The sequence below is a fragment of the Ranitomeya imitator genome, chromosome 1 (genome assembly GCF_032444005.1).
Source record: "Ranitomeya imitator isolate aRanImi1 chromosome 1, aRanImi1.pri, whole genome shotgun sequence".
In the NCBI taxonomy this organism is placed as follows: Eukaryota; Metazoa; Chordata; class Amphibia; order Anura; family Dendrobatidae; genus Ranitomeya; species Ranitomeya imitator.
In genome coordinates this window covers 922,630,965-922,649,925 of record NC_091282.1, presented here as the reverse complement: position 1 = coordinate 922,649,925, position 18,961 = coordinate 922,630,965, and the positions used below count along the sequence as shown (strand labels likewise).

General features: G+C 37.5%; 1 protein-coding gene across 2 annotated transcripts in view; it reads right to left on the bottom strand.

The window, feature by feature from the left end:
* Nucleotides 1-18,961, bottom strand: part of CCSER1 (coiled-coil serine rich protein 1) — a 1,553,855-nt gene that overhangs the window by 400,106 nt on the left and 1,134,788 nt on the right. For both annotated transcript variants that reach the window (XM_069743569.1, XM_069743573.1), the window contains exon 7: nt 8,203-8,280. In XM_069743569.1, coding sequence (XP_069599670.1) covers nt 8,203-8,280 — 78 coding nt within the window. The remainder of the gene's footprint in view (nt 1-8,202; nt 8,281-18,961) is intronic.

Below are 18,961 nucleotides of genomic sequence, written 5' to 3'. Positions count from 1 at the left end.
ATATTAGCGCTAAGAATGTGGAAGTCTTTTGCAACATCAGAAGCACCACTACCACAGTGTCACAAGTGTGTCACATCCTTTTGGGAAATCTGGGCTTTGGAAAACATAAATTATTGTGAATCGCAAGTCTTCCATTTAGCCTGTGTGGTTTGTTCCCCATATTAAATGGATTTTTCTTCCTTTGGTGCTGAAAAGGTTAACTACTCATTCTATGCTGGTTAGGGTCATGCAGCTCCATCTCACAGCTGTTCTTGGCCTGCTCATTTCTTATCTAAAAAATCTGGTCAGACCTTCTCTTCCGCAACAGTGAAAGTTTATTTCCTGGTTTGCTGGAGTTGCAGTGCTGAAGTTGGAGATCATCATCATTGTTTTTGCTGCTGTAGATTGTTGTGTGCTGTTTCTTGGTGTATGCTTTCTTCATTATCCTATTGCCATTTAGTTTATGCATTCCTACCCTTCCCTATATTCCTCTCTAACTTTGGTGAGTGTTTTGTATGTAAGTAGCTTTTTGTTTTCCCTGTTTGTCTAGTGTGTTTAGACTCAATCATTTCTGTCCCAGTAAGGCTCATGGCCCAAACCTTCTAATCTTTAGTGGTACCTTTGGGAGCAGGCATGGTTAGGGCCCCAGCTCCAGGGATGGTGCAGGGCCCCTTTCCCAAGTGTCATACAGTCACAGCATGACACATGGGCAGTAGCATTACCAAACAGAGGCCACATTGTCCTCCTTTAACATTGGCAAATTTGTTAGTGAGGAAGCAGTGGAGGACACTATATTTTAGATATATGGCTTTATGTCTCCTATATATATATGTCACATCATGTGTTGCAGTCAGAGCAGGATGATCGTACTTCAAACCAATAGCTTGAGTCAGTGTTCTCCCCATGGCGGCATTCCTTGTCACAAATATATAACAAATAGATGTTTTTTGGTCCTTTCTCCATTTTTTGTTTTAAAAGACAGCAAAATTCAGATAGTGCACTGTGTTATTAAATGGGTAGATGTTTACTACTGGGTTACCATTCATTTTTACAGTGAGGTAACTTCAACATAACTAAGGCTATGTTTCCATTAAAGGAGTTATCCAGTTGTCCACTACTCAGACATCACCTTCTCTATCTGAGTGTTTGACCCCATTAAAATGAAAAAAAAAACATTTATACTTGGCAATTGTTCCTCCTGGGCTCATCTTAGGTTGTTACGTGTCAAGAGCCCTGAGCCCAATCAGCATTGTCTTCACTGTCCCCAACCTTTGGACATATCAAACATCAAGAGGAAGTCAGGGATGTAACTGCTTTATGACTTCTTAGATGTTTGATATGACAGAAGGCAGGGACAATGAAGCTGGCGATACCTTGGTGCAGGGCTCGCACAAAGTAGCAACCTCATGTTAGTCCCAGGGGGATGAGTGCTAACACCGTTGGAATGACACCAGCATGGGAAGAGAGTATAAGTATTTTTACTGGGGCAAACACTCAGATTGAGAAGGGATTTTCAGTGTAGTGGACAAATCCTTTAAAGCAAGTCTTAGAGACCTTAAAGTATTAGACATATCTTTCAGGGAATTTTTAAAAAATATTCTCGGAACCTGTCAAATTTGAAATTCAAAAGATGTTATCATTTTTACTATTTTAATTACAATAATATTGAATACTACAAATCTTACTGTAATTAGTTTCTTCCTACAACCATCCTCACAAAAACAGAATATGATTTATAATTAGTAAAACGCTAAGTGAACATTATGTAAGCAAGCAACAGTATTGATATTCAAAAGAAATCTTATCCAGCGCATTCAATTGAATTGATTTAATTTAATATGCATGCTAATGTTTATTTAAAAAAATAAGTGCAAACATGCCAGCCAAGAAGTAGTAAAATTATCAAAATAAATTCTATCTTTAATCCTGGAGAACCACTTAAAATAAACCCTACAGTAGTGCATGGTTTATTTCCTCTGTTAAGATAGATTTATGAAAGTCAGTAGTTTAGTCGAAGTAAGCAAAAAATCTGTTCAGCCTTTGAAATAAAATGCAAACAGACAAATTATTTTGTAAGCCAAGAAAAGCTTTTATTTTCATCAAAAGACAATAGAGTGTAGTGACAGCTTTTTGATGAATTGAACTACCATTACATACGGTTACATTAAAATGTGAAGAATATTTTTTGCTATGAGATAAATTAAAATAAAAACAACTATACTTTTTGCAAAAGTCTAAGATTTAGAAAATTATCTGTTACACACAATAATATAAAAATTATGCTTGTTGCTTTTACTTGTTGCACAATTAATTTTCAGAGACAGTTTATGCTATGTTGAGTTCAAGATACTGGAGAAAGTTTTCGACCTACAAGAAAGGTAAAGGTACTTTTTCCACCAACTGATTGTTTACATACGAAAGATAATGTACAACAGAAATACTCTGTAAATTTCCCCATGATAGATTTTTCACCCTAGAAAAAACTGACAGAACTTGTACTGTCAGAGCCACTGTGACCTTCTGAAGATTCAGTAACTTCACATTTACTAAACGAAGTAGGGATTTTTGGTATATTCTATTAAGAACACTTTACTGCAATGGTTTATGTCTCATCATTGCTTCATATTTCTAAATCTCTAAAAGACAGATAATAACCCAAAAATTAATCTAGAATAGTACAGTTTTTTTTTCTATGAATAGACGATATCCGTGTGCTGTACTTTAACTCACAGTTGGGTGAATCTTACCTAAAGATGTCTTGTTAAGTAGGACTCACAAAGAACAATATCACGTTTGACAGATAAAATTGAGGATACTGTTTTTCAATAATGTAAATGTTAGATGAAACAAAAAAAGATTATAAAGCTTATTTCTTTATAAATAGCAAAGTTGAGTAAATATACGGAAATTCGATTCGGACACTTCTGCTCAATCTTCTGTAAATGGAATTTAGGGAAAGGTAAGGAAGACAATGACCATGTGGATCATGATGGATCTTATTAAAGTCATGACTGTGTTGGACTTAGGCAGCCATGGTGTTGAAAGATACAGAACATTAAGAAGGTAAAAGTGGAGAGATTGATGGAATAGTAAGGAGGCTGTGACAGTGGGGCAGGTATGTGGAGAGCTGAGGATAGGCAACTATATTTATTGTTCTTTAAAACATTTTAGTAACATTTTAATAAAATTCAGAACCCAGCAAAATGACATCTCGCTGCCATTTTGCTGATTATAAGCCGATAAAATATCACCAAAAATTCAGATTAATTACCGTCTGAATTTTGGGAAAATTTGCCACAAAATAGACTCTTTTAGCATCAATAAGACCATATTGAATTGATAGATAATTTAAATTTGGGGAGATTTTAGCTAGCAAAATCATAATTCCCATTTTCAGTATTACTTGAAAAAATACAGTTTTGCTTACAAGTTTTACTTAGAATTATTGTATTGAACCAAAATTTGGAAAAACTAAAAAATGATTCTGTACTAAATAAATGGTGGGCATATTAAACTTAAGTGCCATTTTTTTGCAGACTTTTTGTTAATACATGTTATTTGTGAGTCATTGTGAACATTTCGTAGACCTTAAAGACAGACTTTTTATGAGATAAAAATGCATAAGAAATACATATCTCTATAAATAACAGCCAATAATGAAGAGTAAGTCTTCAGGCTTATTGAGACATCCATTGTTCTTGATCCGAGCACAGACTACAATGCATGGACTGGCAACTTATCTCCCGACTGGAGCATGGCGGCTTTATGTATTTATTGAATCATGAGATCCATGGCCAGTCCGTGTATTGTGGTCCATGATCGGACCAAGATGCACCGAAGTGTGCGCAAGCCCTCAAGGTAAGTTCACACTTCTTTTTACACTTTTTAAAGAGATCTGCTAAAAATCGGAGGTAAAAGTGCTAACAGAATAATAAAAAGAATGACCTTTTTAATTTGTATGGGAAAACAACTTGCTTTCCATATATCTTTTAAAAACTTCAGGTTTTCAAAGATGCCAAATGTTGAAAAGAAGTAATATATACATTCTTCTGACATTTTCTAAGAAGATTATCAAAACAAATTCTAAAAGACATCCAGAATTCTTTTTGTTTTGCTTTAAAAAGTTAGTGTTTTCTTTATTGCTTAATGAATTTAAAAAGGTCGGAAAATTCAAGTAATAGACACCCAAAAATGTTGTTAAAAATATTTTCAATTGTAAAAAAGTGTTGAAAATGTGGTCAGGACATGACTAAATAAATACTAAATATAAACTCTTTACATTTTCAAAACTCCAGAGAAAATGAGCAATTCCAGAAGTATCATTGACTTGAAAAATGAACAGTTTTGAAGGCAAGAAAAAGCTGCAGTGTGACCATAACTTTTGGATGTTTTACACACTGCACTTTTTTAAACAAATACATTGTTGACAAAGGGATTTGAGTCAAACCCAAAAGTGCTTCCATTATATTTTCCTCTTAAATCAACTTCTAGATTTAGGTGAAAAACGAGCAGCAGAAACTGCTGTGATGCTTTAAAAAAAGGCATGTAAAATCACCCTTAAAGTGGTTGTCCAAAGCGCAAATAAATTTTCATCTACATGTCTATCTTTTTAGGGCCCTAAATTAAATTAATTTCTAATATGTTTGCATTAAAATTTCCCTGCTGTTTCTACTGTTTCTATTTTTTTCCCTACTTCCAATGTGATGATGCTTTGTTTGAGAATCCCAGTGCATGCTGGGATACTCAAAATACGAGTCATCAGGGGGTCAGAGGCTGTGGTCTTTGCCACAGTCCCTACCCCCTCCATGAAATTAAGTGTTATCAGTTACTCTCATTAGAAGAGGTGGGCTAGTCCCTGCTCTGTCTCAGTGAACTGCACATTAACCAATGTGCACAATCATAACGTGTGCCCTGTGTTGCCTGCTCGCATAAGTAGTAATGAGGCGGCAACACAGAGGATGTGACTTGTAGGGGCATACCTAACACCATGCTTTAAGTTGTTGAAATGATTTTAGATTACAGAAATAAATAGAAAGGGAACTAAATAGATAGGGATTTTGATGAAATTGTATTTGGCCATTGGGCCATCCCTTTGACTTTCCTTTACAAACAATATTTTGTCTTGCTTTTTTCATCTGGCTTTAAAAAGTATAAAGAATATCAGGTGTTTAATGAGTGCATTTTTTTTTATTTGGATATTTTTATTTGTGTGTTTTTTATTGTGTATTTTAAATATTTTAGAAAAGCCAACTGGAAAAATGAGAGGGAAACTTCAACACATGAAGCTTGCTGTATTTTGACATATTGCCTCTGACCTAAAAAATGCATCAAAGTTATTTTAACATAGTAACATAGTAACATAGTTAGTAAGGCCGAAAAAAGACATTTGTCCATCCAGTTCAGCCTATATTCCGTCATAATAAATCCCCAGATCTACGTCCTTTTACAGAACCTAATAATTGTATGATACAATATTGTTCTGCTCCAGGAAGACATCCAGGCCTCTCTTGAACCCCTCGACTGAGTTCGCCATCACCACCTCCTCAGGCAAGCAATTCCAGATTCTCACTGCCCTAACAGTAAAGAATCCTCTTCTATGTTGGTGGAAAAACCTTCTCTCCTCCAGACGCAAAGAATGCCCCCTTGTGCCCGTCACCTTCCTTGGTATAAACAGATCCTCAGCGAGATATTTGTATTGTCCCCTTATATACTTATACATGGTTATTAGATCGCCCCTCAGTCGTCTTTTTTCTAGACTAAATAATCCTAATTTCGCTAATCTATCTGGGTATTGTAGTTCTCCCATCCCCTTTATTAATTTTGTTGCCCTCCTTTGTACTCTCTCTAGTTCCATTATATCCTTCCTGAGCACCGGTGCCCAAAACTGGACACAGTACTCCATGTGCGGTCTAACTAGGGATTTGTACAGAGGCAGTATAATGCTCTCATCATGTGTATCCAGACCTCTTTTAATGCACCCCATTTTGTAGTATTTCATATTTACCTGTTGGCTAACAGTTAAAAGCTGACTGCATAATTTTTTGATGTTTTGTTTTAAAGGTGCAGCAGAGTAAAAATACAAATAAATCCTAAAAACACTATGTGTGAAAGCACTCTTAAAGAATTTTAAGCAAAATATTAAATGGACTAGAAATGTTAATTTTTCCTTTTTATTTCTGTTTCTGCTCTATTTATCAAAATTTGTATTCATAAAAAGCAGGACACACGTTATCTCATCATCATGTGTTCTTTTTTATCATCTAATGCTGAGTTAGCATAAACCTTATCAACGGTCAATAAAATACATAGGAAGCTTAGGAAAAGCTAAAGTTAAGACATGCAGCTATTAGACCAATCATACATCAAAGAATTTCTGAGGGGCATTTTTAAAAAGTATATAAGGATGTATATTAACATTCTATTGAAGTTCAATGAAAGGTCAAGTGATTTATCTGTATTAAAATACATACCTTTACCATCATATGCAGATTAGCTGACATTTCAATGATGATGTGAATGTCCTATTAATGAGTACTACTCTAATAGTAATGCTTTTATTGTGAACTGTAGGTCTTATTACACAAAATAACTATTTACAGATTTCAAAATCCAGAATACGAAAAAATAAAGAACCAAAACCTTCAATCAAGTAAGACAATTATTGAATATCATAAGAAAAACTATTTTAAATTGAATCCGATGTACAATTACATTTAATGGGATGGGGATTGATTGAAAACTTTGGTTACTCATGAATTTTGTTTAAAATCACTGCTTTACTTGCATGTGACCTGATTGGTGTCTGACTTAGAAAAATAAGAAAAGGAAAATTGTTGATGAAAACTTTCAACAATCACGTTCTGGCCATGCTGAACTTTTTACTTCAGAGAAAAACATGGGGTTTAAAGCTTAATGCATTACATTTATTAAGGCTAATGGATACCTTGTTAATAATGGTAGAAACATAGTTCTTATAGGAGTTTCATAAACTTCCTAACAATATTTAATAGGATCTTTCACCAAATTTTTCATTTTGAACTGGACACATGATGTAATAGTGGCTGCAGAGCGGAATACAATTTTGTATTTATTTTTGCCTTTCCATTGTGGAGATATTAAGGGTATGTGCACACGTTCAGGTTTTTTCGCATTTTTTTGCGTTTTTTTATCATTTAGAATGCATTCTGCAATTTTTGTGCACATGATGCGTTTTTTTCCGCGAAAAAAATGCATCGCGGTAAAAAAAGCAGCATGTTCATTAATTTTGCGGATTTTCTGCATTTTTCCAGCTATTCTATGCATTTGGTAAAAAACGCACAAAAAACGCAGCAAAAACACGTAAAAAACACATGAAAAAACGCATGCAGATTTCTGGCAGAAATGTCCGGTTTTTGTCAGGAAAATTTCTGCAAGAAATCCTGACGTATGCACATACCCTAACAGTCAAAGTAGCAACTTATTCAAGGAGAAGACGTTCACATGCCCAGTGAAAAGTTTCTAATAACATCAACTTAGACTTAATTAAGGGGAACTCATTACTTTGTTTGTTAATATCTATGCAATGTAGAGACAAAATTTTTTTTAAAATATTTGACTTTACAACCACTATTACATCTTGTGTCGAGCTCATCATGAATAATTTGGTAGAAGGTCTTCTTTAAATGCTCATTCACATGAGCATAATTCTTTCACGTGAGAAAATTGGATCAATTATGTTACTTTTAGGACTGTGAGCTAGAGTTCAAGTCCTAGTCCTCTATGAATAGACAATTTGCATGTTTACTTTCTCTGAGGAGCATTGCATGGCATATAAGCCTTCTCAGCCTATCATGCCAAGCCTGGCATGTCACTATCCACACTGATGCCATGCAACAGAAAAAAAAAAAACACAGAATACTAGAATACTTTGAAAAACTTGAATATATGTCAGGTAATTCTTTCAATATTCATTGAAATCTGTCTGAAAATAAATACATTAAAGCTGCCATGGCTTCCTTGACTGAGAGTCATGAAGCTAAAGTGAAAAAAACTAATATAAACATGTGTACCAGAAGCACCAATAATATGAGAACATACATTATTATTTTCTTTTACAAGAATGCATACCTGTTTAAAGTTGTCAATAATATAATTTATTATTTATGAATGTTTAGTTTACTATGTACAATTAACCGGATTATCTTTACAAAGAAAACATTTTCAAAAGCAATGTAAATATCATACCTTAAAGGGAAGACCTCTATCAGTCATAGGGCTAATCGGAAGGGATGTTGTACTGCTGGCTGGACTCAATTCAGTGCTCTGTCAAGAAAATGTGTGTATGAGTATATACTTTTTGTAATATAAAGCTAAAATGATGTAACCAAAATACAATAAAAAACAACATAAAAACGAATTGCTTTTATTTGTATATTTGCTTTGTAGCCTTTTAGTTGGTTTACAAGCTAAAGGACTATACAGTTCAACAATTGCTAAGCTGTTTGACAGGTTGTCTACTTGCTTTTTTAGGAAGTGTGATAACAGCAAAGCAAGAGATAAACTTGTCTATAACACTCAAATGTGTTAATATGATCGCAAACAGATATGGATAATGTGACAAGAGAAAAAGTACTGTTTGTTGTAAAATCAACTAACGGCAACATGTTGGTGCATCCAGCTGGAGGTTTTATGGCTGGTGGTGTTTTTGCTCATCTAGAAAATAAATTTAGATATCATGTATATATAATAGAAAATTAATGTCTCTCTTAGTCAAGACATCAAAATTAATTTTCTACAGTGGAGCAAAAACAATTCCAGTGTCCTGATCCAGTGAGGCTCCTCTTCTGATTATAAGGCTCAGTACGTCTTCATCATTGTGATATGTTGCACGCATGATGTCAAATTGGACATACTAATCAGAAGAGGTGCTAGTGAAGCCAGCTGGTAGGAGAAGGCTCACAGGGCTCTTGTCCTATGGTTACATGGATGCTGAATCAGGGTCCTGTGTATGTTATCACTCAACTCCTCCATTATTTAAGACTGTGATAGGAATTTTATTAATTTGGTCCAACATTTATATCTCATAAGAGTATCTGTAGAGTAAACATCACTATGGTTTTTAATCATATTTTTGATAGTAATACATAAAGAAATTTTACTAGACAGCAATATCAATGCAATATAGAACATTAATCGTATCATTTTTTGGTCATAATAATACAAAAAGAAGAACATACAGAGGAAATCAAAGGTCAACCAATAAATTTGACAAGTAGGATTGGAAATGGAAGAAGATGGTATTTATTTCAAACACCTCTTAAAGTCATGAGGGTATATATAATAATTTAAGAGTATTTTAATGAGACAAAATGAGGGTTCTTTAAAGTGAAAACTGAGTTATATAAGTGACCCATGAGTTAATTCTATCCTTGACTGCCAGGAAAAAGAGATTAAGAAATTTCCTCTTGGCTGCTATGAGGATCTTCACTGCTAGTCAGTGGTTTTATTTTTATTAGAGTGAGGTTGTCACCCACAAAATCATACTTGCTGATAATTATAGGCATTTAGTAAAGAGGTCTTTCACCCATAAAGATGAAAGCAAACTATTTAGACCCCCACATTGGAGACTTAGCCCCCAGAAAAATCATACAGGTACTTCTCTTTTATTAAATGAGTTTTATAGAAAATAGTTTTGTTACATACAGTGGGGCAAAAAAGTATTTAGTCAGTCAGCAATAGTGCAAGTTCCACCACTTAAAAAGATGAGAGGCGTCTGTAATTTACATCATAGGTAGACCTCAACTATGGGAGAAAAACTGAGAAAAAAAAATCCAGAAAATCACATTGTCTGTTTTTTTTTTAACATTTTATTTGCATATTATGGTGGAAAATAAGTATTTGGTCAGAAACAAAATTTCATCTCAATACTTTGTAATATATCCTTTGTTGGCAATGACAGAGGTCAAACGTTTTCTGTAAGTCTTCACAAGGTTGCCACACACTGTTGTTGGTATGTTGGCCCATTCCTCCATGCAGATCTCCTCTAGAGCAGTGATGTTTTTGGCTTTTCGCTTGGCAACACGGACTTTCAACTCCCTCCAAAGGTTTTCTATAGGGTTGAGATCTGGAGACTGGCTAGGCCACTCCAGGACCTTGAAATGCTTCTTACGAAGCCACTCCTTCGTTGCCCTGGTGGTGTGCTTTGGATCATTGTCATGTTGAAAGACCCAGCCACGTTTCATCTTCAATGCCCTTGCTGATGGAAGGAGGTTTGCACTCAAAATCTCACGATACATGGCCCCATTCATTCTTTCATGTACCCGGATCAGTCGTCCTGGCCCCTTTGCAGAGAAACAGCCCCAAAGCATGATGTTTCCACCACCATGCTTTACAGTAGGTATGGTGTTTGATGGATGCAACTCAGTATTCTTTTTCCTCCAAACACGACAAGTTGTGTTTCTACCAAACAGTTCCAGTTTGGTTTCATCAGACGATAGGACATTCTCCCAAAACTCCTCTGGATCATCCAAATGCTTTCTAGCAAACTTGAGACGGGCCCGGACATGTACTGGCTTAAGCAGTGGGACACGTCTGGCACTGCAGGATCTGAGTCCATGGTGGCGTAGTGTGTTACTTATGGTAGGCCTTGTTACATTGGTCCCAGCTCTCTGCAGTTCATTCACTAGGTGCCCCCGCGTGGTTCTGGGATTTTTGCTCACCGTTCTTGTGATCATTCTGACCCCACGGGTGGGATTTTGCGTGGAGCCCCAGATCGAGGGAGATTATCAGTCGTCTTGTATGTCTTCCATTTTCTAATTATTGCTCCCACTGTTGATTTCTTAACTCCAAGCTGGTTGGCTATTGCAGATTCAGTCTTCCCAGCCTGGTGCAGGGCTACAATTTTGTTTCTGGTGTCCTTTAACAGCTCTTTGGTCTTCATCATAGTGGAGTTTGGAGTCAGACTGTTTGAGGGTGTGCACAGGTGTCTTTTTATACTGATATCAAGTTTAAACAGGTGCCATTACTGCAGGTAATGAGTGGAGGAAAGAGGAGACTCTTAAAGAAGAAGTTACAAGCCTGTGAGAGCCAGAAATCTTGATTGTTTGTTTCTGACCAAATACTTATTTTCCACCATAATATGCAAATAAAATGTTACAAAAACAGACAATGTGATTTTCTGGATTTTTTTTTCTCAGTTTGTCTCCCATAGTTGAGGTCTACCTATGATGTAAATTACAGACGCCTCTCATCTTTTTAAGTGGTGGAACTTGCACTATTGCTGACTGACTAAATACTTTTTTGCCCCACTGTACAGGTGCCTCTCACAAAATTAGAATATCATCAAAAAGTTAATTTATTTCAGTTCTTCCATACAAAAAGTGAATCTCATATATTATATAGAGTCATTGCAAACAGAGCAATCTATTTCAAGTGTTTATTTACACAAAAGTCATTGTCTCAGTAAATTAGAATAATTACAAATACCACCTGCAACATCTTGCTAAGTGTATAAAAATGTCCCTTAGTCTGTTTCAGAAGGCTTCACAATCATGGGGACTCTGCTGACTTTACAGATGTCCAGAAGGCAGCCGTTCCCACATTCCACAAGGAGGGTAAGCCACAAAAGGTCAGTGGTAAAGAAGCTGGTTGTTCACAGTGTGCTGTATCCAAGCATATTAATGAAAGTTGAGTGGAAGGAAAAAGTGTGGTAGAAAAAGGTGCACAAGCAACCGGGATAACCACAGCCTTGAAAGGATTGTTTAGAAAAGGCCATTCAAAAATTTCGGGAAGATTCACAAGGAGTGGACTGCAGCTAGAGTCATTGCTTCAAGAGCCACCACACACAGATGTATCCAGGACATGGGCTACAAGTGTTGCATTCCTTGTGTCAAGCCACTCATGACCAATACACAATGCCAGAAGCGTCTTATCTGGGCCAAGGAGAAAAAGAACTGGACTGTTGTTCAGTGGTCCAAGGTGTTGTTTTCAAAAGAAAGTACATTTTGCATTTCATTTGGAAACAAAGGTCCCAGAGTCAGGAGGAAGAGTGGGGAGGCACAAAATCCAATCTGCTTGAGGTCAAGTATGAAGTTTCCAGTGATGGTTTGGGGAGCCATGTCATCTGCTGGTATAGGCCCACTTTGTTTTATCAAAACCAAATTCAGCATAGTTGTCTTCTAGGAAAGTTTAGAGCATGTTATGCTTCCCTCTGCCAACAAGCTTTTTGGAGTTGGAAATGTCATTCTCCAGCAGGACTTGGCAATTGTCCACACTGCCAAAATTACCAATACCTGGTTTAAAAACTTGTTGATGATATTATAAGTTGTAAGAAGCACCTGTATGTATATGTGGTGGCTTTTTTGAACCCTTGGTCACCTTTGGTGTGGACAAGGGCCTAGGCCCAAGGCATCCTTCTATGCATTACATTACTCCAACTCTCCCCTTATCGCGATTTATAGCCCTCGTATTGAAGTGCTACATGATCTTACTGCTCAGCCGAGCACCTGCATACATAGCATCAGTGTGGGTAGAGGTCAAGTTTTCATTCCCTTCCCTGCATTTAGTGGCCATTTGCTGCATGATTGCAGCACTGGCCACTATAAACAGGAGAGGGAACAACAGCAATGTTGTACTGACATTGTGCATATCTCTTTCCTGTCAGTATGTGCCATTGCTGGTTTGTAATCTTGTGTTCCGTGAGTGATCACTACATACAAAAGAGGGGATGAGAGCTCAGCTTCTACACACACTGACACGGTGTTCCAGGCACTCGACTGCTCCAGCATCAGTATGTGTAGGGCTGAGGAAGTAGATCAGGCAGGACTTAAATGCAAGCATTGCCATTTACCATAAGGGGAGGGCTGGAGTATTGTAATTAAAAGGGTAGAAATGTGTAGCAAGCCACACCAAGAGTGCAACAAAGCCTCTTAATGTACATATGCAATAAAACTATTTTTCTTTAAAACTATTTTTTTTTTAAATCTACACTAAATGTATGATTTTATAGGGGCTATGTCACTAAGTTCTAAATAGTAACATTTTCTTATGTCAAGGAGCTGATTGCAGAGTTATTCTACCAAAGGGCAGGACGATCGATCATATATGCTAAATGTCAACTACAGAAGTGCAGCCCTAAAACATCTTTTGGAGACATTTGGGTGTATTTGTGGAAGTGTTTAGGGACATAATATATTCTGTGCAGGAACTGGATGAAAGTTTCCAAGGAAATAGGAATAAAAAGATATCTACTCTTAGACAATGTAAGAAAGTGTTGTTGCCATTGCTCTAGTGACATTGCCTAGCCCATATCGCTGATCATTGTTCTGCTATTGCTAATTTTGTTTGATAGGATGTGTAATAAGATATCTCCCTATGAGTAGAGATCATTTTTACATAGCATTTCAAATTGTGAGTGTGCAACTGGTCTGAGTAGGGATTTGAATGTTAGAATTAAGACTCTTTTAAATATGAGGCCACAAATTTTTTTTAAAGAAGATATCAGTCAGCACTTGTATATGATATAATTTACAAGCAATTTTAAATGATTAATGATCCCAACATAAGCATCCATATTGCTTTAGCCATGGTTATATTCACATTTGCTTAGAAAGAACAACAATGCAACTTTCACAACTGTGGATTTCTTAATAAGAATTTTCATTTCAACAAAATCAAACTAAAGAAACATTTTAGATTAAATGCATTTTACAGCTTTCACAATTAATGCTAAAAATCTAAAATACAATAACAATATCATGTTTCTTTTTTTTCTATTTGGCAAGGCTCATATGATGTTTAAGATCTAAAGGTCAGTATGTACGTAACTTCAGAAAAATGCTTCAAACATAAACAACTCTATTGCCCAGACTGAAAGGGAATTTGTCAGCAGATTTTTGCTGCTCATCTGAGAGCATCCTGGTGCAGGCAAATAAAAGCTAAATCCAGCAAGGTATCACTTAGATTACTGGGTGCAACCGTTCTCACCCACTCAGAGTTTTTACATTTAGCAATAAAGCAGAGCTGAAAAAACTAACCACACCACACCTAACCCTGTCCACACCAGGCTCTCCATGTACAAAGTCCGTAGACAGTGAGGTGCCTATCACAGGAGGAGGGGTGTCAGACCAGGGCTTGCAGACAGGTAGTCATAGCAATGATAAGCTACTGGTGCTAAAACAATCATTGGAACAAAACAAAATCTCAGAGCTAGATAAGAGGCATACTGAAATTTGTGTTTTAACCCCTACGTCATGCTATCTTCGGATTACATAGTAAAACATTTGCTGACAGATTCCCTTTAAATGGCCATTGTCATCTTAAAAACTTTGCATAAGTCAATAGTATTACTAAATATTTGAAATTTTGCAATATTGTTTAAGAGAGAAAAATGCCTCCACTTGCTACCCACTTCTGCCACCTCCTAAGCACCATATTCATCTAGAAATACTGATAAAATTTGTTTTGAGAGATGAGGCAATATTTATTCAATGAGAATAAGATTATATGATATGGAGAAAAGAGGGGAAAAGAGTAAAGAAAGAGACATACACATTGACATTGTGTCTGGTTTCTTTTTTTTTGTAATTCTGTTTATTAAATATTTAAATGTTAACAAGGCAAATGGACAGTAATAACAAAGTCCCATAGCCTTTGTCCCTCCCCATACCCTCCCCAAAACCCTTTTCTCCACATGCATACAACATTCAAGATACAATATGGAATTGGTGTGTGGCCACCTATCCGCTGTAGTAAATACCATTGGGTGTTTTCAAATTGAGCTCTCAGCTTTTCCCTAGTCTCTAGAGGAAGAGACGGAACAAAGAGAGACCATGTAGTCAGGAATTTACCGGACATCTTTTCCTTATTGGTCAATGCCTCCATCCACTCCATTCTGAATAGGAACATAATCTTAGTATGTATAAGAGAGAGTGGTGGGATCGTTGGGCTCAACCATTGTTGCAATATGCTTTTCCTGGTTGCCGAAGCCCAAATCATAAGTGTTTCTTTGATATGTTTGGGCAATTTGTGATGAGCCTCCTCTAAGATGTTAAAAATGGCCCATTGTGGTATAAGCGTGAAACTGATCCCACACAGTCTCTGCAGCTCATCATGAATGGTGCCCCATAACTCCTGAATCTTCGAACAACTCCATAGGTGGTGATATATATCAGTGTTGCGTGTTTTGCATTTGGAACACGAGTAAATAGTAGAAGGAGACACCCTAGACTGTAAATAAGGTGTGATGTAGGCCCTATGTAAAATTAAAAGAGCCATGTCAGTGTAGCTACTATATGACAACAATTTTCTTTGTGCTGTAGTAGCATCAAGGAGATCCTCTACCCCCAAGCCTGGGAGGTCTTTTGACCATTTTGCTAATCCTGTAGTTTTCCCTTCCCATGACCATTTTTTGCGTAACACCGAGTAAATGCTACTTATAGATGCCGGTTGAGATCTTGCATTTCTAATAAAGCCATCCAGGTTGATCCTCCCCTCCCCCACCCCTCCGGTCGGTAAGCACTTTTGTACTAGGCTGCGTGCCTGAAGGAATAGGAAAGGATTGTTACCAAATAATGGGAAACGCAGCGAGGCTGTTTCAAAAGAGAACACAGAAAAATTAAGGTCCAGCAGATCTATTACTTGCTTACATCCCTGAACGGCCAGGTGTTTATAGAAGGATGGTGTAGTACCCCTCAAAAATCCAGGAAATGGCTTTAAAGGTGGACAGACCAGCACATAATTTACAAAGCCTTCTACAACGTCTCCAAGTCAGTATCGTTTGCCACAACGGCAGGTGTACCTGTATCTCTGCCAGAAGCCCCTCCCCACTCAGATGCAAAAATGCTGACAACAAGATATGTGGACAGATTTGTTGTTCCAGGACAACATTAGCGAAATGAGAGATACCCCTTATCATATCAATGGCACATCTAAAGTTAGCTGCCAGGTTATACCTTCCTATGTCAGGGAAATTAATTCCCCCCTCTGCCCTCGTCGCCTGTTTTACAAGGCCTATGGGCATTCTACCTCCAATCCCCCAAATAAATTTTCGAAAATTTGAATTTAGCAGACTTAGATCTGTTCTAGACAGGAGAAGGGGCAGAGTCTGAAAGGCATACAGCAGTTTAGGAAACACTATCATCTTAATTAAATGACATCTACTGGAGAATGATAATGTAAAATGCTTCCACGAATGAAGGAGACTAATTATTGAGGAAACTAGTGGTTTATAATTGACTCTATATAAAATGGACGGATCCGCTGGTAACCGTATCCCCAAATATTTAATAGATTCCTGGCTCCAGTGAAAGGGGAACAAGGGATCACGTAGACTCCCAGACCTGAAAACAGCCAGGGCCTCAGATTTGCCAAAGTTGACCTTGAAGCCAGAGCATTTGCCGAATTTCTCTAAAATATTCATGATGGCCGGAATTGCCTGAGCTGGGTTGGCAATGAATAAAAGAATGTCGTCAGCAAAAGCTGAGATCTTTATAGATGCAGCACCTACTTTTACCTCTTCAAAAGTCGCCTCATTCTGCAGAGTTCTCAGGAGTGGATCTAACGCTAAATTAAACAACAGGGGAGACAAAGGGCAGCCCTGACACGTTCCCCGTTGGATTTTGAAGGTCCTAGATAAAGTGTTATTTACGGACATCCTAGATATCGGTTATTTATAAATTGATTTGACGACCTCACAGAACCAAGAGCCAAAATTTCTAAATGATAGCAGATCGTGCAAGTAATCCCACGCCACCCTATTGAACGCCTTATCGGCTTCTAGGCTGACCACAATGGTTTTCATATGTTTATGCACTCTACTATAGGATATGGCTCCCAGAGCCATTCTAATGTTATATGTAATGGATTTCCCATGTATAAATCCAGTTTGCTGTGACAAAATTAAATTTGGGAGAATTCTTTGTAATCGGTCAGCCAGAATTTTTGTAAAAATCTTAAAATCAGAATTAAGTAATGATATTGGTATATAGCCCTCAACTTGCATGTGGTCTTTGCCCAGTTTTGGAAGAACAATGACAACCGCCTCATTGAACCGATCCGGAAGGTGGCCATTTTTACCTATATTGTTGTAAAACTCACAAAGGTGAGATGCCAGGGGGGTTCCCAGAATTTTATAATGTTCTTTGCTGAACACGTCCGGGCCCGGTGCCTTGGAGACTTTAAGTTTATTAATGACCTGCAGAATTTCCAAAGGGGTTATGGGGGAGTTGATAGCCTCTCTCTCATCCTCCGTGAGTGCCAGCGCTAAGTGGTCTTTGAGGAATCCCTCACTCTCCCCTCCCTCCTTTGGCTCTAATTTATACAACTCGCCAAAAAATGATCTAAATTCGTTTACTATCTCCTCGTTATTTGTTAAAATGTGACCGTTGCATTGCTGTATTTTGTGTATTCTCATCGCCTTCCTATATGGACCCGTAAGGGATGCCAGTACCCTCCCTGGCTTGTTGCCCCATTTAAAATATTTGTGTTTTTGGTAGTCCAGATTGAGCATGGCCATCTCATGCGCTAGAGCGTCCGCTTCTTCCTTAGCCCTCAAAAACCTTTCCCTTGCTAGTAGAGTGTCATTTAGTTTGAATTCTTTGTAGGCTTAGGTTAATGATTTTTGTGTGTCTACCATTCTTTTCATTAAATCTTTTCTTTTATGACTAACATAAGAAATAATCTGGCCCCATAACACGGCTTTAGAAGCCATCCAAAACAGATGCGCGTCATCACAATGAGTGCGGTTGTCATTCTTATAAACCTCCCACAACAGCTGTAGATATTTTTTAAAATCGTCCGATTGATAGAGATATGAAGGAAAATGCCACCTCCTCTCTTGATATATTGGGGTTGTTAATCTAGAATTAAATGTTACTGGAGCATGGTCTGATATATGAATATTTTGTATATCTGTCTGTATTATTAAAGGTAGTAGTGATGAATGTAAAAGCCAACAGTCAATCCTAGCATGGGATTCATGTACATGGGAGTAGTGAGAATAGTCCCTCTCTAATAGATGGTGCAGTCTCCAAATGTCTACCAAATCCAGATGGTCCGACAGCGATTGAATGCCGTTTCCCTGTGCTAGCCGATGAGCAGTTTTCAGTCTAGATCTATCCATGGATGCATCAACCACCTCGTTAAAGTCGCCACCCATGACCACCCAAGATGTATACCACCCCGCCAGACCCTCCAAGATTTTAACTTGAAACTGTGCTTCAGGCGCATTAGGGGCGTAGATATTAACCAGGCTAAAGCTCATCCCCTTAATCACAATTTTGACCAGAAGGAATCTACGCTGTGGGTCCTCCAGCGCATCAAGAACCTCATACTTAAGGCCGTTGTAGATTAGTATGGCTACTCCTCATTGTTTTTTTGAGTATGAAGCCTCGGCGCACAGCGTGTATTTTCTACTAAGCAGAGAAGGGTGATTATTTTTTATCCAATGTGTTTCCTGTAGGAAAATGATGTGGAAATTTTGTTTATGTAAAAAATTTAAAACCTTTTTTTAATTGGAGTATTCAACCCGTTAACATTCCACGAGCACCAATGTAGAGAGCGGATTGTGGCATCCTTAAAAATGGCCTGATCAGCCATCAATCCACACCCATACAATTAAATATTTGGCCAGTATACAAAATCTGTGATTGAGACCCCCACCCATCCCAGCGAGTGAGCGTGAGACCTCCTGAATCAAAAGTGTTATGTTTGTGCTCGCAGAGATACTCCTCCCATTCCCCCACACCATTTGAACTTTATAACTGTAACAAATATGCTCAATCGCAGAGTGAGCACCATAAAAGGAATAAACATGCTGCTTAAAGGGCAGAGGGATATTAACATAAACACGATATCACTGACGATTAATGATTTGAAGCAGTTCTTTTCGTTCAGGTATTGCCAGAATTAGTATGTGCCTGGAAGTCCCCCCAAAGGAATTTCAGAGCCTTTCCCGGGTCGCTGAAGGTCCAACTTTTCCCCGCCATGCTGAAACGCAGAATTGAAG